The sequence below is a fragment of the Mercenaria mercenaria genome, chromosome 7, assembly GCF_021730395.1.
Source record: "Mercenaria mercenaria strain notata chromosome 7, MADL_Memer_1, whole genome shotgun sequence".
In the NCBI taxonomy this organism is placed as follows: Eukaryota; Metazoa; Mollusca; class Bivalvia; order Venerida; family Veneridae; genus Mercenaria; species Mercenaria mercenaria.
In genome coordinates, this window is record NC_069367.1 from 10,922,563 (window position 1) to 10,939,571 (window position 17,009).

Consider the following 17,009-nt stretch of genomic DNA (forward strand, 5'->3'; position numbering starts at 1 on the left):
TTTAGGGTATGCCAACCTCGCACTTACCCTATTTTCAACAAATTAGACAACGCAATGTAAATAAAATCATTCCCCGCTGAGAAAGGATCTTACATTAGTGAAAACATATACCAGATCATTTTAGTAAAACATAACATTATAGTTAATCTAAGGTATCATTACACCAATTTACTCAACAATTTGTCTGAAGTCAGAGCGCCAAGAGCCTAACTTTTAAGGGCACGACTAAGGAAACTGCAAGACAAAATTCAACTCCCTCTGTCCATTTATGTAGGATTTAGGAGAAAAGCATCAAGGAGTGTAGCGATTAATATCTGATTAAAACCATTGAATGAAGTATTGCCATGCAATTCAAAGTCCCTTACTGGAAGGCACCTAATTTTCTCTACTGCAGTAAAACATAATGAACTGATATATGTCAATGATGTATAAACAATACTGTACTATATATATGAAACCGGTTGAGTTCTTTTTTTATTTATTATTGGACAGAATCTAAATAAACCGCATATGTAATATTAGTGGATCTCCGTCATTTTCTTCTTTTTCCCTGAATTTATATCCGTATTGTTGAATTACAATACATTTGGGATATATATATATATATATATATATATATATATATATATATATATATATATATATATATATATATATATATATCAAATAAATAAAATGACTTCACATGCCTTTCCAACAGTATTTAATTATAAAAATACAAACTAGTTTCGCCTATCGGCTCATCAGTGTACATACAATGTACCTGTTATTAGGCATGTTTATATAATCATATTTTAACATGTTTACAAATTACTCAAGGAAAACCCTTAAACAACTTTATTACAAAAAAACTTAGGAAGAACTAATTTTAAATGACACATAACTGGTATTTCAGTTTTATATGTCAGTTTAGTTTGATGTCCAATATATAATATGTACAACTATTTCCCCGTTTTTTTATTTTCTCATTTCAATACAACTATAAAACAAACAAAATAACATGTGCACTTTTTGTTTAGTTTAGTCTTTTCCATTACTCAATGAAGTAAATATTCCTGTATACAATTGCCTACTTGAAAAAATGGAAATCGAGCAACACATTGTATGTATTTGACTATTTTTATGGTCACATGTCTGGTTATATTATCATGCCAGACCTTATCTTTCACGAAATCTAAAATTAGATATTTGATCTTTATTTATTTACATTCGCTGCTTAAAATGTTCATATCTCGTACAAAAGCGGAATAATGAAAGAGTACGTTATGTATGGAATATCGTTATGCCACTCAATTTAAAAATAGATATTTTTCTTTCTTTAGTGACACTTGATGGCCGGTACACATTGCATATGTCAAGTTCAAGCAGTTGACACCGTTGCCCTGTCGTCTGCAGTCCACAATCGTAAACATTTTTTAAATAATTATAACCATTATTACGTAATAAGGTTTCTGAAACACTGATTCCAACACTGTTTTGGTTATTAAATTGATTTTACGATTTACTTCTTTAAAAAATATAATGTGTTCGTTATAAAATCCCGTTTTTTTCATCTAAAATCTTTGACTTTAATAGAACGGAAACTATGATTCATAAGCTAGTTTTATAATACATGTTTCAATCATTTTTTTGTTTGAAAACAATATCAAAGGCTTTCTTCTTATCAGCATTAATTATTTTTAGTTATATAAATCGTTGTTTATTGTCTCATTAAATGCCGAAAATGATCGACGTTTCAATCGTTTCTTCACATATATTAAGCATAAGGTAAAGATACAACAAGTGCTGTAAATACGTGACAGTGTTCAAGATAGATTGTTTTTTTAACAGATTAAAGAATGATCAAAATGCAAATTTGAAATATAAAGACTTAATTTGAAGTACTTATTGCCATTCAGATATGTTAATTGAATTTACAAAATGAAACGACAGCTTGAAATTAATGCAGTATGGGACAGTAGTGCGCATGCGTATGCTCTACATATATGAGGAAATCTTGTCCGTTTTGAAACATTTATACTTCAATATCTATTTAAAACGTTTATGCATAATTTAAGATTTGGCGAGCTGGCTTCTTAATAATTACTTGCTTTATAAAGTAACGTCATCTTAAATACGTTTATGTATTGTTTGAAAGAAACATGGCTGAGACTGGGGCTGTAACGAATACACTAAGGGTCAAATATGATAAATATCACGAATACAGGGTGACGAATACTAATATTTATTCATGAATATGAATTCTGTACTACAAGATCGCTATTATTAATAATTATTTCTTTAGAACTAAGCTATTTCATAAATATTATTTTTATTATTTTATGAGCAACGCTAGACTTTTGTACTCACTTTTTAATTTTTGAGAGAAATTATTTTTAGTCTAAAATATGTCGGGAAGTCCTTTAAATACAGGACTGACGTTGGAAATGTAATGCTGATATCATATAATGCCACTTGTACCTAAACATTACATGTTGATTAATGATTTTTGTTTATGTCTCTATGTTATGATTTTTAATGATCTTTATGTTATTGACATACTTTAAATCAAGGAATATATTTTCAGTTATAATGCATTTAGGTAGAAGGCAGTTTAGAACAAAGTTGCATTAACTTCCTTAACTCCCTTAAAAATCGTTTGACATCTTGAGACATTAGTTTGCATTGTTTTCGTCTGTACATGTTTTGTAAACTGCAGTCATGACATCGTCCAGACATTTCCTGTGAAACAGCTGTGCCAATTTTTATTAAATCAAATGATTTCATCCCCTAGTAAGAAGATTGTATAATAAAATGTAACGTAAAAGACGTCCAACCATTTATTTATTACTGTCTGCATTTTCACATCATTGAAAACTTAATCGATTTCACACACCTAGATTAATACGTAACAAAGGGTTATTTAAAACTGGAAAGCCTTTATTCAGTTTATATTTTTTACATTTTATTGTCTGACGCTGTGATGCTGCGGCTTGTCTGGATCCATGCTGGTCACAAAGCCACTATGTTGGTTTTCTCATGGCATGGCTCAAATCATAATTATAAACAAACGTGTAAAATTTTTTAATAGATATCAAGATATGTATATTTACGTAAATGTTAGCAGAATTACATACATTTTCATAAAGTGACAGCTTTCAATCATGTTTGTTCAAAATGCAAATTAAATTTGATTATGACATTTAAATATATGAGGTGATAAATCACAATGTCAAATTTACATTGATAATGATAAAATATAAAGTTATATGCACCAAAACATTTTCTATTACCGAAAAAAACATTGCATAAAGTTATCATTATTATTTAATTACAGTACAGATGTACAGAAGTAGGGTATTTAAAGCACTACATACATCTTTCAAATTTGAGACAAACTTCGATTTAAAGAGAAGTTTGTACAATAAGAAAAATGTACGACATTGTCATTATTTAATATTATTGAAATCACCACACTGTATTGATGTAATAAGGAAAACGACGAAAATCGGGATCGATCCTTCTACGGTAACATGCGATATATACCTATTGAAATATACTATCGAATTAAAAAATGTGAAGAAATGTGATCTTCTGGCACGTGCACATAACGTCTGACTTCGGACTTCGGAAGAATACGCCTTTTCCCTGTGCGTATTAAGCGTTCACATAACTTGTCCGAATCGCAACGTTTTGCACATCAGTACAAATATGTGCAATATTGTTTTTTTATTCCCAAATCTACCATTGAAATGATACAAACGCATATTTCTGGGTAAACTGATGGACTGTAACGATTCCCGATTAAGGCATTGCGTTATTTTATATTACATAAAGGGAACGAATGATGATGCTCCTTCTTATACTCGACTAATTTGTTGTGTTATTGATGTTTCTAATATCTTTTTAGCTTGAACATTTCCGGTTGGTTGGTTCTAGTACTCTTGCTTACATAGTTTTTGGTATTGTATAATAAACCCTTGCATATGGTACCTGCTTTGCATTTTTTTTTTAATTTTGTCTTGGCAGTTTCTGTAATACATGTATATAGTCTCCGTTACCTTCGAGATCCACATTCTAAATTCCAGTTTATGGTTTTCTCGTCTATGGCAAGGCCATTATTTTAACCTTGGACCATACGCCGTACATTATGAAATTTCACACTTAGTCTAATGTATCGTAAAGGTACAATATGCACCGCCGTATGAACACATCTGCGGATGACTTTAAATTGTTTTGCTACATATAAAGAATTCTGCTCAACCCAGGACTAGAGGGCATTGGCGGTAGCATGCATTTCCATTACCTCCACGAACCGAGCCTGCAACATTTATGTCATGTTGATCGAGCTGTAAAGTTTTCACTTTTTCAATTTCATTAATGGTATAATCTCTTGTCGTCGTTTCCGACCATATGCTCCATCCAATACTTGCGTCAAATAAACGTTTTGCATTGAGAATAAGTCATGTGATTTTATGAACCCTCTTGAACAGACGATGCTATTATCCTGGCTGGTGGAGTTCTATGCTTTCCATGCATCCTCATAAAGATTTCAAGATTGTTTTATAAAAAATGGAAACTGTTATAGAATAAATTACAAAGACAATACTGCTTTGCTACGACTCTATAGTGCACTTATAGCTGCCAAATAGTGACACTCATAATTGCAAACCATTGTTTCAAAAGTTACAGTAATTCTTCTTTTAAATATATTTGCTGTACTTTGTTAATTTATTATTTGGAAACTTCGGAAATACTTTTACTGATTTGGATTTGTATATACAGTGATTCTGTGAATCTTGGACTGTGGTAAATTTTCTGCATTAAATTTGTTCAAAAGCATTGCAACGGTTTACTACAATCTGCAAGTATTTATGGGTATTTATATGAATATCTTAGGTTAATAAGTTTGTACCTCTTTTTTTTGGATTTTATAAAAAAGATATATTGTTTTCACCTTAAATATGTTGGTTAGTGCCTTTAAGATATTACATGTTGAAACTGTTTTGTGGAAGTCAATGACCAGCCTCTGCACCATAAGGTCTTGTTAAAAACATGTTCGCCTTTAATTATAATAAGATGAAAGAGGCAATGGAAACACACATTATACCAGGTCCTGTCAATTATGACACAAAATTATCATATCTGAATACATAGACATGGAAATAACAAATAGCTGTTTGTGAGCTTTGAGGTTTCGTTTTGGGAGGCTGCGATTTTGGTACGTGGCATTCCCTGTTTGATATTTGTCTTTGTTTTTTTTTTTACATTAAACGTATACATATGCAAGGCAGTCGAACTAATTTTTGTCAACTGTTTGATGTTATGTCGTGGGGATGTAACTGTTTCTTGTCAAATCTTAGTAATAGCAGTTCAATTTAGGTTTATTAATTGAATACAAACTTTATCATATATTTAAATCGTTTACGTTACCCTCAGGCTGATTTAATATTGTCCTTAATATATAAATCAGCTATTCACTATCCTGGTCTATTGCAGATAAGGAACCTTGAAGAAACGATTGCTTACAGGATAGAAGGTATGTCGAATCTTTCAAAACTAAACTTTTAAACTTATTAACTTTTCTGATGAAAATATTTGCTGTAGTTTGTAAATTACTATTTGAAAATAAGAAAATACTTTCGATATTCGGATTTTTAATTATATATAGTGATAATGTAAATCTGGACTGTGGCCACAGTGTAATAGAAGAACTTTAGCTGAAATTCTAGCTACACATGTAATACCAAGTCATTATTTGATCAACTTTTTCACTAACAAAGAATATCCCTGATATAAAATATTATTTACATTATACATCATTCGAAAGGACTTTGAGAGTGGTACTGTTTTTTTTTCTCACTTTTTGAAATATCTTGATTACTTTTGAGTTTATTAATTTATTACAGTGAACGATTTAGTTGAATTTTTGTATATAAAAGTATTGCTTGAAGCTGTTTATTTTAGTTCAATTATGTCCTTATTTGTTTATTTGTTTAAAAAGTTTTTAGTATATTTTTTTACGCATAAATACTATTTCCATGCAATAATCTTGAATAAAACAATCACACACTCACAAACACACACACACACACACACACACACACACACACACACACAAAAAGAAGAAAAGAAAACGCATTCTCTGAACTTCTGACTTTGATTTTTTACAATTATGAGAAAATTATACTTTTGGCCACATAAGTAGTTTCTAGAGCATGATGGACAACATTAAACTAAATTGTAACAACAAAAGCAGCAGCCTGTCCGAAATATCAAATATCAAAATGCATGCATAAACATTTCTGAGTGTGTAATCAACATTTTTTTCATCCATTTTCTCTTTGTGATTTGATTTATCAATGGTGCGTCGTTTAAATGTCTACAAAGATGGTAGTAGAAACTTTTTGCATTTTCAAGATTTCTTTATAGATGTGAACTTTATTATGGTAGAAATAGATCTTTCAATTTTACGGTAGAATGTTTAGGACATGCATTTATTAATCTTATGTTATTTTATCTTTAGCGTTCGATGTAATATATTCTATGCTCAAGATAAGATGTCATGCGCTCAAAATTAAATGTCGTGTTCTCGAGATAAGATATAGTGATCTCAAAATTAGATGTCGTGCCCTTGAACTAAGGAACTAAGATATCAATAAGAAAGATGTTCTGTTCTCGAAATATTAGGTACGATATCTTTCTTAAAACAAAAGAGCCTTGATTGCTCTAGACAATACTTTGGTTCGACTGCTCGGAGAGATATAAATACACATGTCGACAATAGTCACTGCCATTAGCGACCACGCTTTTTCACAAATAAGGTAGTGTAAAAAGTCTATGTATAGAGCGTCCATGGATATCATTCTGAATGCATTGTTTTGACAAAACATAAAGAAAATAAGCTACGGTTGTGTTAGCCCTCCGTTTTCCTTTATAAACATTTACATGATATTGACATATTTGGTAGAGAGCTGCACAAAGAATATTTATGTATGATTATTCAAGATTCAAACAGGTGTATTTTCAAACGAAATAACTTCGAATAAAAGGGTAGAATATTTCGTAGTTGACCCTAAGTAAGACAAAAAAAGCTTGCTCACGTTTTCCACGACTTAAAAATGTTTGGAAATATAAAATATTTATCTAAGACCTATTGTACAAAGTCATGGCCGCTAATGGGAGTTGTTTTCACATTTTCTTTAAGCTGTGAAACTTGGTGATCGATCCAAGAATCGCAAGATTAGCTTTCTGTAAACACTAGTCAACGCCCTATTTATTACGCACTTGTTCAACATAACTTAAACTGGAAGGTCTGGTTTACCAACATCCAGGTACGCAAACAGAAAACAATAGTCTATTTAGGCTTATATAATGCAATTACTTGAACAGAAAGCAAACTGTAGACAAACTTCCATGGCATTCGAAAAAAAGTGTTTTTTTTTTTTTTGTTGTAAATTTTGAGCAAAAAAAAAAAAACTACCGTAATACATACACATCGAGACGGGCCGGAAAAATACTTGTTATAACGCAATTGTAGTGAATAAATATTTGAATTAAAACAAGATATTATATTACCTTAAAATATTGTAAAAAGATTTAGTCGTTTTAGGTAATGCATTTTATTTGCATAAACTTATGCAAAAAGTTTTGTTGTCAGGAAGATGCTAAAAGTTTTGATTGTTCTTGCTGCTGCCGCATTATCTAATGGACACCTTCAGCCGGGTAAGAAATTGCCACCATTTGCGACCAGCATGTATTCGGGAAATGTAAAAGAAAGAATAAAGATACCACCTACACCAATGTCAGACTTCAATGTTTTACGGGTAAGTGTATGATTGAAAGACGTCATGCTCTCTTTTTACTTATTTTTTGTTTTTATTAAATTAAATTCAAATCAGATGACGAGGAAATGTCTTTTGGTTATTACAATTAATATAACAATTTTTATCTCAGTTTCCTCTTTTTTGCAAGCACATTGCGATCTGATACTATAACAAATAACACGCTACATTTAACACGTTATTATACAGAGCTTTTTTTTCACAGTTTAAATTTTGATCTGATGTTTAACCGTGTCAGTTTTTATTTTATTTATTAATTCTAAAACGTGTTGATTTATAGGACTACAATTTCACAAATTTCGACGTTTACTCAATCGACTATTTTTCTTTTCCGTGTAGTGATTTATGTTATGTAATATATACCTGCATCATCTGTTGATTTTAGACACAGCGACTTTATTCGTCTATCGAAAAAGAAATTTCTTTTCTTCTTTGTTTTGTCAAAAATGCTGTTATGCTGTGATATAAATGTGAGGGTTCAAATGTTGTACACACAATTCAAGAAAACTTATACTCAACCATTAACACCACAAATTAAGTCGGCGAAGGTTAACCCTTACGCTGCTAATTATCTATAATTAACTTGTCCATCTTTCAATTGGTACAGTACCATTAACTGTTAAAAGGGGTGCTTACCAAAAAGATACTGACTGAATGGCGAACAGTGCAGACCATGATCAGACTGCACGGATGGGCAGACTCGTGTCCAACATGATAAAGATTTGAGTTCACAGTTTACCTTTATCATAACTAGAGAAGATAATTGAGCCGTGCCATGGGAAAACCAACATAGTGGGTTTGTGACCAGCATGGATCCAGACCGGGCTGCGCATCCGCGCAGTCTTGTCAGGATCCATGCTGTTTCCTTTCAAAGCCTATTGGAATTAGAAAAACTGTAAGCGAACAGCATGGATCCCGACCAGACTGCGCGGATGCGCAGGCTGGTCTGGATCCATGCTGGTCGCAAACCCACTATGTTGGTTTTCTCATGGCGCGGCTCATATAATTTGTCATGCGAGAAATCTCTTTTTACAGCAAGCTCTTTACATAGATGTGACTCGAGATCGTAGTTTATACATTTCTTTTCAGTGGGTCGGGCGGTGGTTTTTCCAGTTTCATAAACCCTCACATAGCTGGGCTGTTTCGGAAGAGTTCACATATTACGAAAAGATTTTTGAATTACAGGAAAACAACCTTATAAACCATGAACTGATGAGGTAAATTTATCTGACAAAGATTTTCCGAAAATATAAAACCTAATCAGTCTATAAGAGAGACAATGTGTGTAAATGCAAGTTGTTCCAAAATAACTGTATAAATAAAACTTTATCTTGAAATGACTTGGAATTGTTTTGTTAATTGGCATAATGTTTAAGTATGTTTTCCTTGTAGAAACTATGGCGTGTGCAATTCCGTTAAGTCAGTATGGCACATTAAAGGTCCTGGGTATTTTGAAGGCATAGACACTGTAGGTAAGAATTTGTTTATAACATTTTATTAACTAAGGAACTACACCACGAGGCATCATCGATTCTCACTACAATATTTAACCTATCCACAGAAACAAGTATTGTTAGATTTGAAAAGTGCAATGTCGCTCCGATATTAATCAATACCCAGTGCTTTCTTACTAATCTGTCTAAGTTTAAAACATCAGTCTGCAGTCGTGATCGTTTATTCACATACTATGACATTAGATATCTTAAATATGTATATAGCTTGATATGACGAATACACAAAATAGACCAATTAGGTAATTTGGAATGTGTACAAACCCAACTTTTCCTTTTTTCTCAATTTTGTAAAAAATGGGGACGCGACAATTTTTTGCTCAGCTGGCAATTTTTTTTTTTTTTTTTTTTTGTGACACAAATTTTATATTTTTAGGAGACAACTGGTCTGGCAGAATTATCGTTGTTGATACAGACTATACTGGTTTTTATATAACCTGGGGATGCACCAAATGGTCGCTTTTCAGTGACAGATGTGAAGATCCTGGTGTTTACGTTCTAACAAGACAACTTGAACCGGACCCGGCAGTACTGAGCTGTATAGAATCGGCACTCCAAAATACATTTGGTATTTCAGTAAACCAGCTGATTAGAATACCTCATGAGGAACGTAAGTATCTTTGAGAATTGTGTAACAATTAATTACGTGAAGTTCTATCTTTGTAAAAGATTAAATTCCAGAAGCCAGTGTGTAGAGCAAATAAACTGATGTATATTAAATCAAACATTTATTACATTTAATATGGCAGTTTCGTTTGTAACACAATGAAGTGCAGTTTTTCTCCTCAAATAGGGTATGTTTGCTATCTAAGCATCTACTTTACGTTAAAATCTTATCATGAGCTCTTCACTTTTTATAAATAATAACAGTATGGCGATTTAAAAGTTTTTGAGTGTATATAAAAATGGATGACATTTGTGAATGAATACTAGTAGGCAATGCAGTTGTTAAACATATTAAATTTATCAACATGAACGACAAATACTACTACCACACGATAATTTAAACGACAGCATAATTATATTATTGTTTGATTGTTATGGTTCTCATGCATCGTTGAACTCAAAAATGTTATCAATTAGCCGTAAAAATATTGTTTGTTTCCGGAATCCCGACCTACCCTATATTTTGGGCCCGACCCTTAATGTTTTTTAGCCTTGGAGAATATGTTTTTCAACGTTTCAACAAAAAGTTGCAAAACTGCAATTTTCATGCTTTAAACATGGCCAGTGATGTTAGAAATCAACTAACTGATGCTCTAAAGGCATAACCCCCCTATTTGTATTCATTTTTGACACAAAAATAATTTTCGAAAAGTCTCCCTTAATAAAAAAAATCCAAAAAAGAAAAATTCCGACCTACCTACCTACCCTAATATTTTTCAGCATGTTACCGGAAACAAAGATTTTTAGGCCTTATAGGAGTAGAGTGCATACTGTAATGATATACAAACATATTTTCTGTATTGAAATGAAATCATAATTATCAAACATGTTATCGTTTCAGTTATCGTGCGGAATTTATATTCCTACCTAATATTTTGATAAACATAATTGCTTTGGCAGCTGCTTTAGTATTTTGGCTGAAAATAATGTAATATGTAACAGAATTTGAAAACAAAAGATTTACGACAAGTTAAAGACGAATATCACCGACGCATATAACTGGAAAGTATTTTGAAACAATATATTTCAAATGTCAAAGCGATTGCTATAATAACCTAATGCTTGATGTATTTTTTTTTTACAATTTCTCTGTTAATGTTATAATGTAGGATGAACTATTTGATTTGCAGCAGAGATGTGCACTAGATTTTTACTTGGAGGTTTTCTTAATGCTTAATATCTGCGATCGACAAGCCATTTCGATCTATTGATTTTCGTTCGGCAAATAAAAAAGATAGAGTCTTACGATGACATTTTGCTAGACTGATTTCAAAAATATGGACCAACGTTTTTATACTGGAAATCTATAGGAAAATCACAAGTTGATAACATTTTCTAACAGTCGTATATAAAAATAGCGTCTATAATATTGCTAAATAAAATATATAGGTCTTAGATATTTGCCCTTAATTTGCACATTTCACGTTAATTTGCAGGTATTATTTGGAATTATTTCACGTTTTACTATCATACTTAACTGTTAAAAGATAGTAGTTTGCCGTTTCTTTATAATTTTATTCACAGGTTGCCATGAATTCATGACACGATTTTCGTTTCCGTGTATGGAGCCCAGGCTTTATTGTTTTCCGAAACAGTGACGTTACGCAATTACTTCCGGGTTATTGAAACGTACAGAACTACCTTGATTAGATAATGATGCAGACTGATGTTTATTTTGGAATAGTTGAAATAATTGCCCCTTGATATCTCTGATGATATTTATAAATGTTGCCCTCGGCCTATCAGTTCACTGGAACATTTCTTATGTAGTTTCCTTGCATCGGGAAAAAAAGTTTAAAATCTTCCCAAACACCTTTGAAACTGTTTTACTAGACAACGTAAGTGTACAATTTTACAAATACTAGCCATGAAACACTACAAAAGCTAGCCGAGAATTTAAACAAATTAAGAAGAAAATATCATAATTTCGAAAAATGTTGCCTTTACATCTGGGAGAGCGATATCAATATTCTCCATATATCCTTGCTGGTTACACTATATAAAACATGACAAGTTCGGCTTTAAGAGAATAATGTTCATATCATACCGGAAAGTCTTAAACATTTTCAAACATCAACACGCTTTTAATGATTTTAAATGTATTTTAATCTTATGATATTATTATCATTTAACACTATATAGGTGATCATTTTACTGATGAGCTTGTTGATGTAATTCCCCTGAAAAATAAAATGAGCAAATTATCTGTACAGGATGCGAAAGCATAAGAAATGAACTTTGAGTCCACATGTTTGTTACAGTGACGTCAGTGGTTATTACATTAGATACACTATATTAAGTTATACAAGAACTAATCAATTCATTTGGCGTTAGGTACTTGTACTAATTTATTGTTTTGTTTTCTTTTTGCATTAAGGTTGCTAACAGGGAGGAAAAAAGATCGAATGATTATGAAGATTACATACGTGGATGGAACGAAGCAAATACACAAGCACAATCTTCGATCATAAAAGTTAGAGAAATTAAGCAATGCAAAAATAAAATGTCAATAATTGTTTTTGTCTATGTCTGATCTCATACTGAGGGCATTATGTAAATATTGTGTATGTCGAGCTTAAATCACAACCTGGTAAATTACCTTGCAAGTTATTGTTGATGTTGATATGGATAAGTATATGATTTATTAAGAGTGACCTAATGTTATATTTGAAAATATGAAAAATAACTATGTATAGTTAGGTAAAATAAATTAACAAGTTTATTTGTTTTAATAGCACTAGTATTAAGGGAAAGTTATCAAATAAATTTTTAAGAACTTGTTACCCAACCCTTTTGCAGTAAAATTTGTAATTGAGATGTAAATGTAATGTAGAAAAATATGTTAACACCAATAGTACAATGCCAGAGGTTTAAAATACAATCAAACCTGTGAACAAAGACCACTTTCCGGAACAAGCAAAAGTGGTCTTTGTTCACAGATGGTCTTTACTAGGGGGGAAGGGTCACTTCTCCAATGAGCCAATTATGCCACTTCAAAAAGGTGCCGAAAAATTACCTTCGTTAATTGCACGATTACGTCAGTAATTTTGTTACAATGGGCCGGTGCACACTTGCAAAGTTTCAACCAAGCAGTAATTATTATGTTTACTATATGCGAAAGTCGTGAAAATTTGGCGGATTTCAAATATTTTCATGCCGGAACGGTCCAGCTTGGTCGTTATTGCGGGGTCAATATGAGTCCATAGTTTACAGGTATTGCAGTATAAATGTGTATTACCAGTAAATCCTGATTTTTCTATATCAGTCAACTGTATCTGCATGATATCAATTGTGAATAGCTCTACATACATAATTTGTTATGAAAACCAAATACATTTGATGTAGATTGTCTTTTTCGAATAAAATATGTTTGTGAAAGATTTGTACATGTTATCTTTTTAACACACTAGATGTGTCAAACTAGATAAGAACATGGTGCCCCAATTTTCTGTAACTTTATGCGTACGTTTTACTAAATGAACTGAATTTATTTGCGCCGGCTACAGCTTATTTTCCATATATGTAAATTGGAATGATGTGTCCGTACATAATTCATAACCAGATAAGCCTAGGAGTATAAAGCAAGGACCAGTTCGATTTTCAGGGACGACAGGTTGTTTAAAAGAATTTACATTATTTACCAACTAAAAGCTACGATCTGAAGTATGTGTCCTGATCTTTATTCAAATGAATTACAAAACAAATCGGTTGTCTAAATGTAATGATTTTTTCCGATGAAAGTGCCTCATTATTGGAGAATGAAATCCACAATATCGGATCATGCTTTGCATTGACAACTGATATAAAGATCTTTTGGAAACTTTAAATAAAACCAAGTAAATTAATAGCAGAATCTAATTTCGTTTAATTAAGTCTGTTCATGGGAGGTAATGTAACGTGTAACATCCCTCACGCAAAGCGCTAATACACAGGCATTGAACGGACTCCATGATCCCAAAGGACCAGAAAATATAACAAAACTGAATCCATGTACGGTGACCCTTTTTACAATCGCCGCACGGTACGTAAAGGTTAATGCTGTGACAATTAAATAAACCTGAGAGAAGGTACTTTAGCAGCACAAAATACAACAAAATAACGGCAGACACTTGTTTATTATCATTAGGTGAATGTAGAAAGTCAATAATTGCATTGCCTATATATTTTGTAAGAGTAATGACTCGTTTTGTCCTTAAACAACTGGTGAAAAAGTGTGGAGTATGAGTCAAAATCCTGATTTAATCTGAGTTGTGTTTTAAACATGGCATCTGTGAAACTCCGACGACCATGTTTATTTGAAAATGCCATCAAATGATAATTCATTTAATTTAATACTTTTCGTTTTAGACATTATGTGAGTAAAATGTTTTAAACAGACAAAGCTTTTTAATAAAACCCTGAAACACACAAACCATAATAGGTAAGTGTATCACAAAACAGGGTACGCCTGGTCTAATAGGTAGTCTTTAAATAGCATATTTGTTACAGTTTACTAAAAAAGTGTGTATTAGCTAAAACCATTTTACTTCTTTGCGTATAATATGGTTCACTATAATTTATATGAAGAATAGGTTGAGATATAAATGCTGATAATGAATTGTATCAAAGGCATGGTATAACTTTGTATATTGCGTAAAACAGTTCTAGGAGATTTGTTGCTGTCATCACAACTAAACAGTCAAATAAATTAAATTGCTAAATATTGTTACGGCTGGTGTTTTTGTGTTTTTCTTAAATGACACTACACATCATTTAGAATAATTCATGTAGTAAAGAATCCGATTTATCATATTAGGGGGCTATTATTTACCCCTACCCTCCATTTCAAAGGGGTAAAAATGTATTTTATTTATTTTATGCCATGCATTTAAGGTGAATATATACCGTTTCAAGCCAGTTAGAACTGTAGGAAATGGCCCATTCCAACAACTTTTCTCAGCACATGCATCATACAAATAGAAAGGGTCATTCAAATTTTGTGTTTATTTCAGCAGTCTCTCAGATATGTAATGCGAATTTATTTTACCATTTTTAAATCTATCATTCAAAACCAGGTTTACAGAAAAAGTTATTCAAAATATTTTTGTAGTTCATTAGTCTTCACTTGTCAATGACTAATAGCCACATGTTTAATACACAGTACTAGATAACAATGAATGACTCAAATGATAATCCTACCTTACATTTAACTATACACCTATATGACACAAGCTAAAAGGAACAATAAAGTAACTGTAAAAATTTAGTTAGAGATAAGTCAATTTTATTGTTATGTCAATTTTCATGGTAATACTGAATAGCTTTTCCTTGTTATATATATATATGTGATCTGGTACAAATAATATTATATCTAAATTTCAGCTTAAATAGTAGGTCTGATTTTTTAATAGACTTAAACCATTTTCAAATGTCATGCAATATGCAGGAATCTGAAAACTTTTTTTTTTTGCATTTAGATAGGTTCTTCCCGCAACAATTCAATTATAATTGGGAACTAAATATTTATCAAGGACTTTAAAGGTAGGACTATCTGTAAGAGCGGCTACATGGAAATTAAATAGGAAATTTGTGACAATCTTAAATGACATCCTTCAAAATGATCAAATGAAAACTTTTAAAATATTACACTCGGTCTTATATAACCAAGCAACTAACGTTATTTTGAATTGTGTTTCATAACTTAAGATTTCAAGTAGTATTTCTCATGTTTTAGTTCTTCAAAAATTTCTCGAACTGTTGTAAAATTTAAAGACTGAGGATGATTATCATAAAATGTGAAGGTTCTCGTGTCAAACCGGTCAAATGTTAATAATTTACGACAACATATACGACAACCTAAATGTGTTTGTATATTAATTCTTCTATATAATTACATTAACCTGTCTCTGATTTGATGACCTAAACTAACCACAATTACGCTACAAAACGTGGTTGCGTTAAAATGACGTTTTGTGTCAATAATGGCGCAGAATTAATATCTTTAATTTAAAAGGACTTGATTTTGAGCAATTTGCTTTATTTAAACAGTATTACTTGCTGAAATATTATTCATGAATGTCTCGTTTGAATCAATGGTATTTAGCAGCTTTTTGATAAAGTGATAGTGAAATGCCATGTGGAATGCAAAACAATTGTTGTCGGTGACTGAATGGATTGGGAAGACAGATGGGTGCAAGGGTAATAATCACGGCCTTTTGTCAAAAACAAAAATTAAATTATTTGGAAAAATAAAATAAAACAAAAACTACGCAGTATGATTTCTAATACATGTTTGTCCTTTTTCATTGATATACTAATTACTATACTACAGTTCTCCATATTGCAAAAGAATATAGCGACATCATAAATTAAATCAATGTTACCATGTAAATGACTCTAGCGGCCTGTATATCTAACTTAAAATTTCAAGGTTTTTGACATGGGACTATCTAAGAACCACAGTTTCTGTGTTTAACTGTATTTCAGAATGGTCCGTAGAAAATAAATCTGATTTTTCCGTTTAGAGATTTCATATTGTGAAGAACTGCTGTAAGTCCCGCAAGTTTTAATATTTGTTTAGATAAATGAGAAACATTTACTCCTGATTTCAAAAAAAAAAAAAAAAAAAGAAAATAATCTAATAAAAAGGAAAACTAAAATTATTTAATGTTCTTTAAGAAATTACGACAACATGCAGGATGTATGAACCAAGTACATGTATGTTAAACCTCACCGTTCACTTGATGTATGATAGGGTTTAATGGTTTGCTCACAACTTAAAACCCTCATGCGTCAATTAAAACTTTCTTTCTAAGTTTCTACGTTACATTCTGCACGTTAAACACACAGCTTATTACATTTACATTTTTTTTTGCCATGTGACGTTCTCTTATAACATCACCCTATGTTCCGTGTCTCACGATGGTGTATTTTGGAACATTTATCTCTCTAGTGATGTTCTGCAACTTTCGTGTTTTTTTTTTTTTGTATTAGAAATTGAATTTATCTTTGCAAGCAATGACTCCTGAGA

General features: G+C 31.6%; 1 protein-coding gene across 1 annotated transcript; it reads left to right on the forward strand.

The window, feature by feature from the left end:
* Positions 1 to 4,935: 4,935 nt before the first annotated feature.
* LOC123554943 (uncharacterized) lies at positions 4,936 to 13,378 on the forward strand. Its single transcript, XM_045345395.2, has 6 exons — positions 4,936 to 5,518; positions 7,640 to 7,805; positions 8,913 to 9,040; positions 9,216 to 9,295; positions 9,711 to 9,944; positions 12,378 to 13,378. Exons 2-6 carry the CDS (start codon positions 7,644 to 7,646, stop codon positions 12,383 to 12,385), a joined length of 612 nt encoding a protein of 203 aa, XP_045201330.1. The 5' UTR covers positions 4,936 to 5,518; positions 7,640 to 7,643; the 3' UTR covers positions 12,386 to 13,378.
* Positions 13,379 to 17,009: the final 3,631 nt, after the last annotated feature.

Coding starts and splice junctions, on each gene's coding strand:
- LOC123554943 (XM_045345395.2), top strand. CDS start 7,644: ATGCTAAAAGTTTTGATTGTTCTTGCTGCTGCCGCATTATCTAATGGA. Junction 7,806..8,912: donor CAGACTTCAATGTTTTACGG/GTAAGTGTATGA, acceptor ATTTCTTTTCAG/TGGGTCGGGCGGTGGTTTTT. Junction 9,041..9,215: donor ATAAACCATGAACTGATGAG/GTAAATTTATCT, acceptor TTTTCCTTGTAG/AAACTATGGCGTGTGCAATT.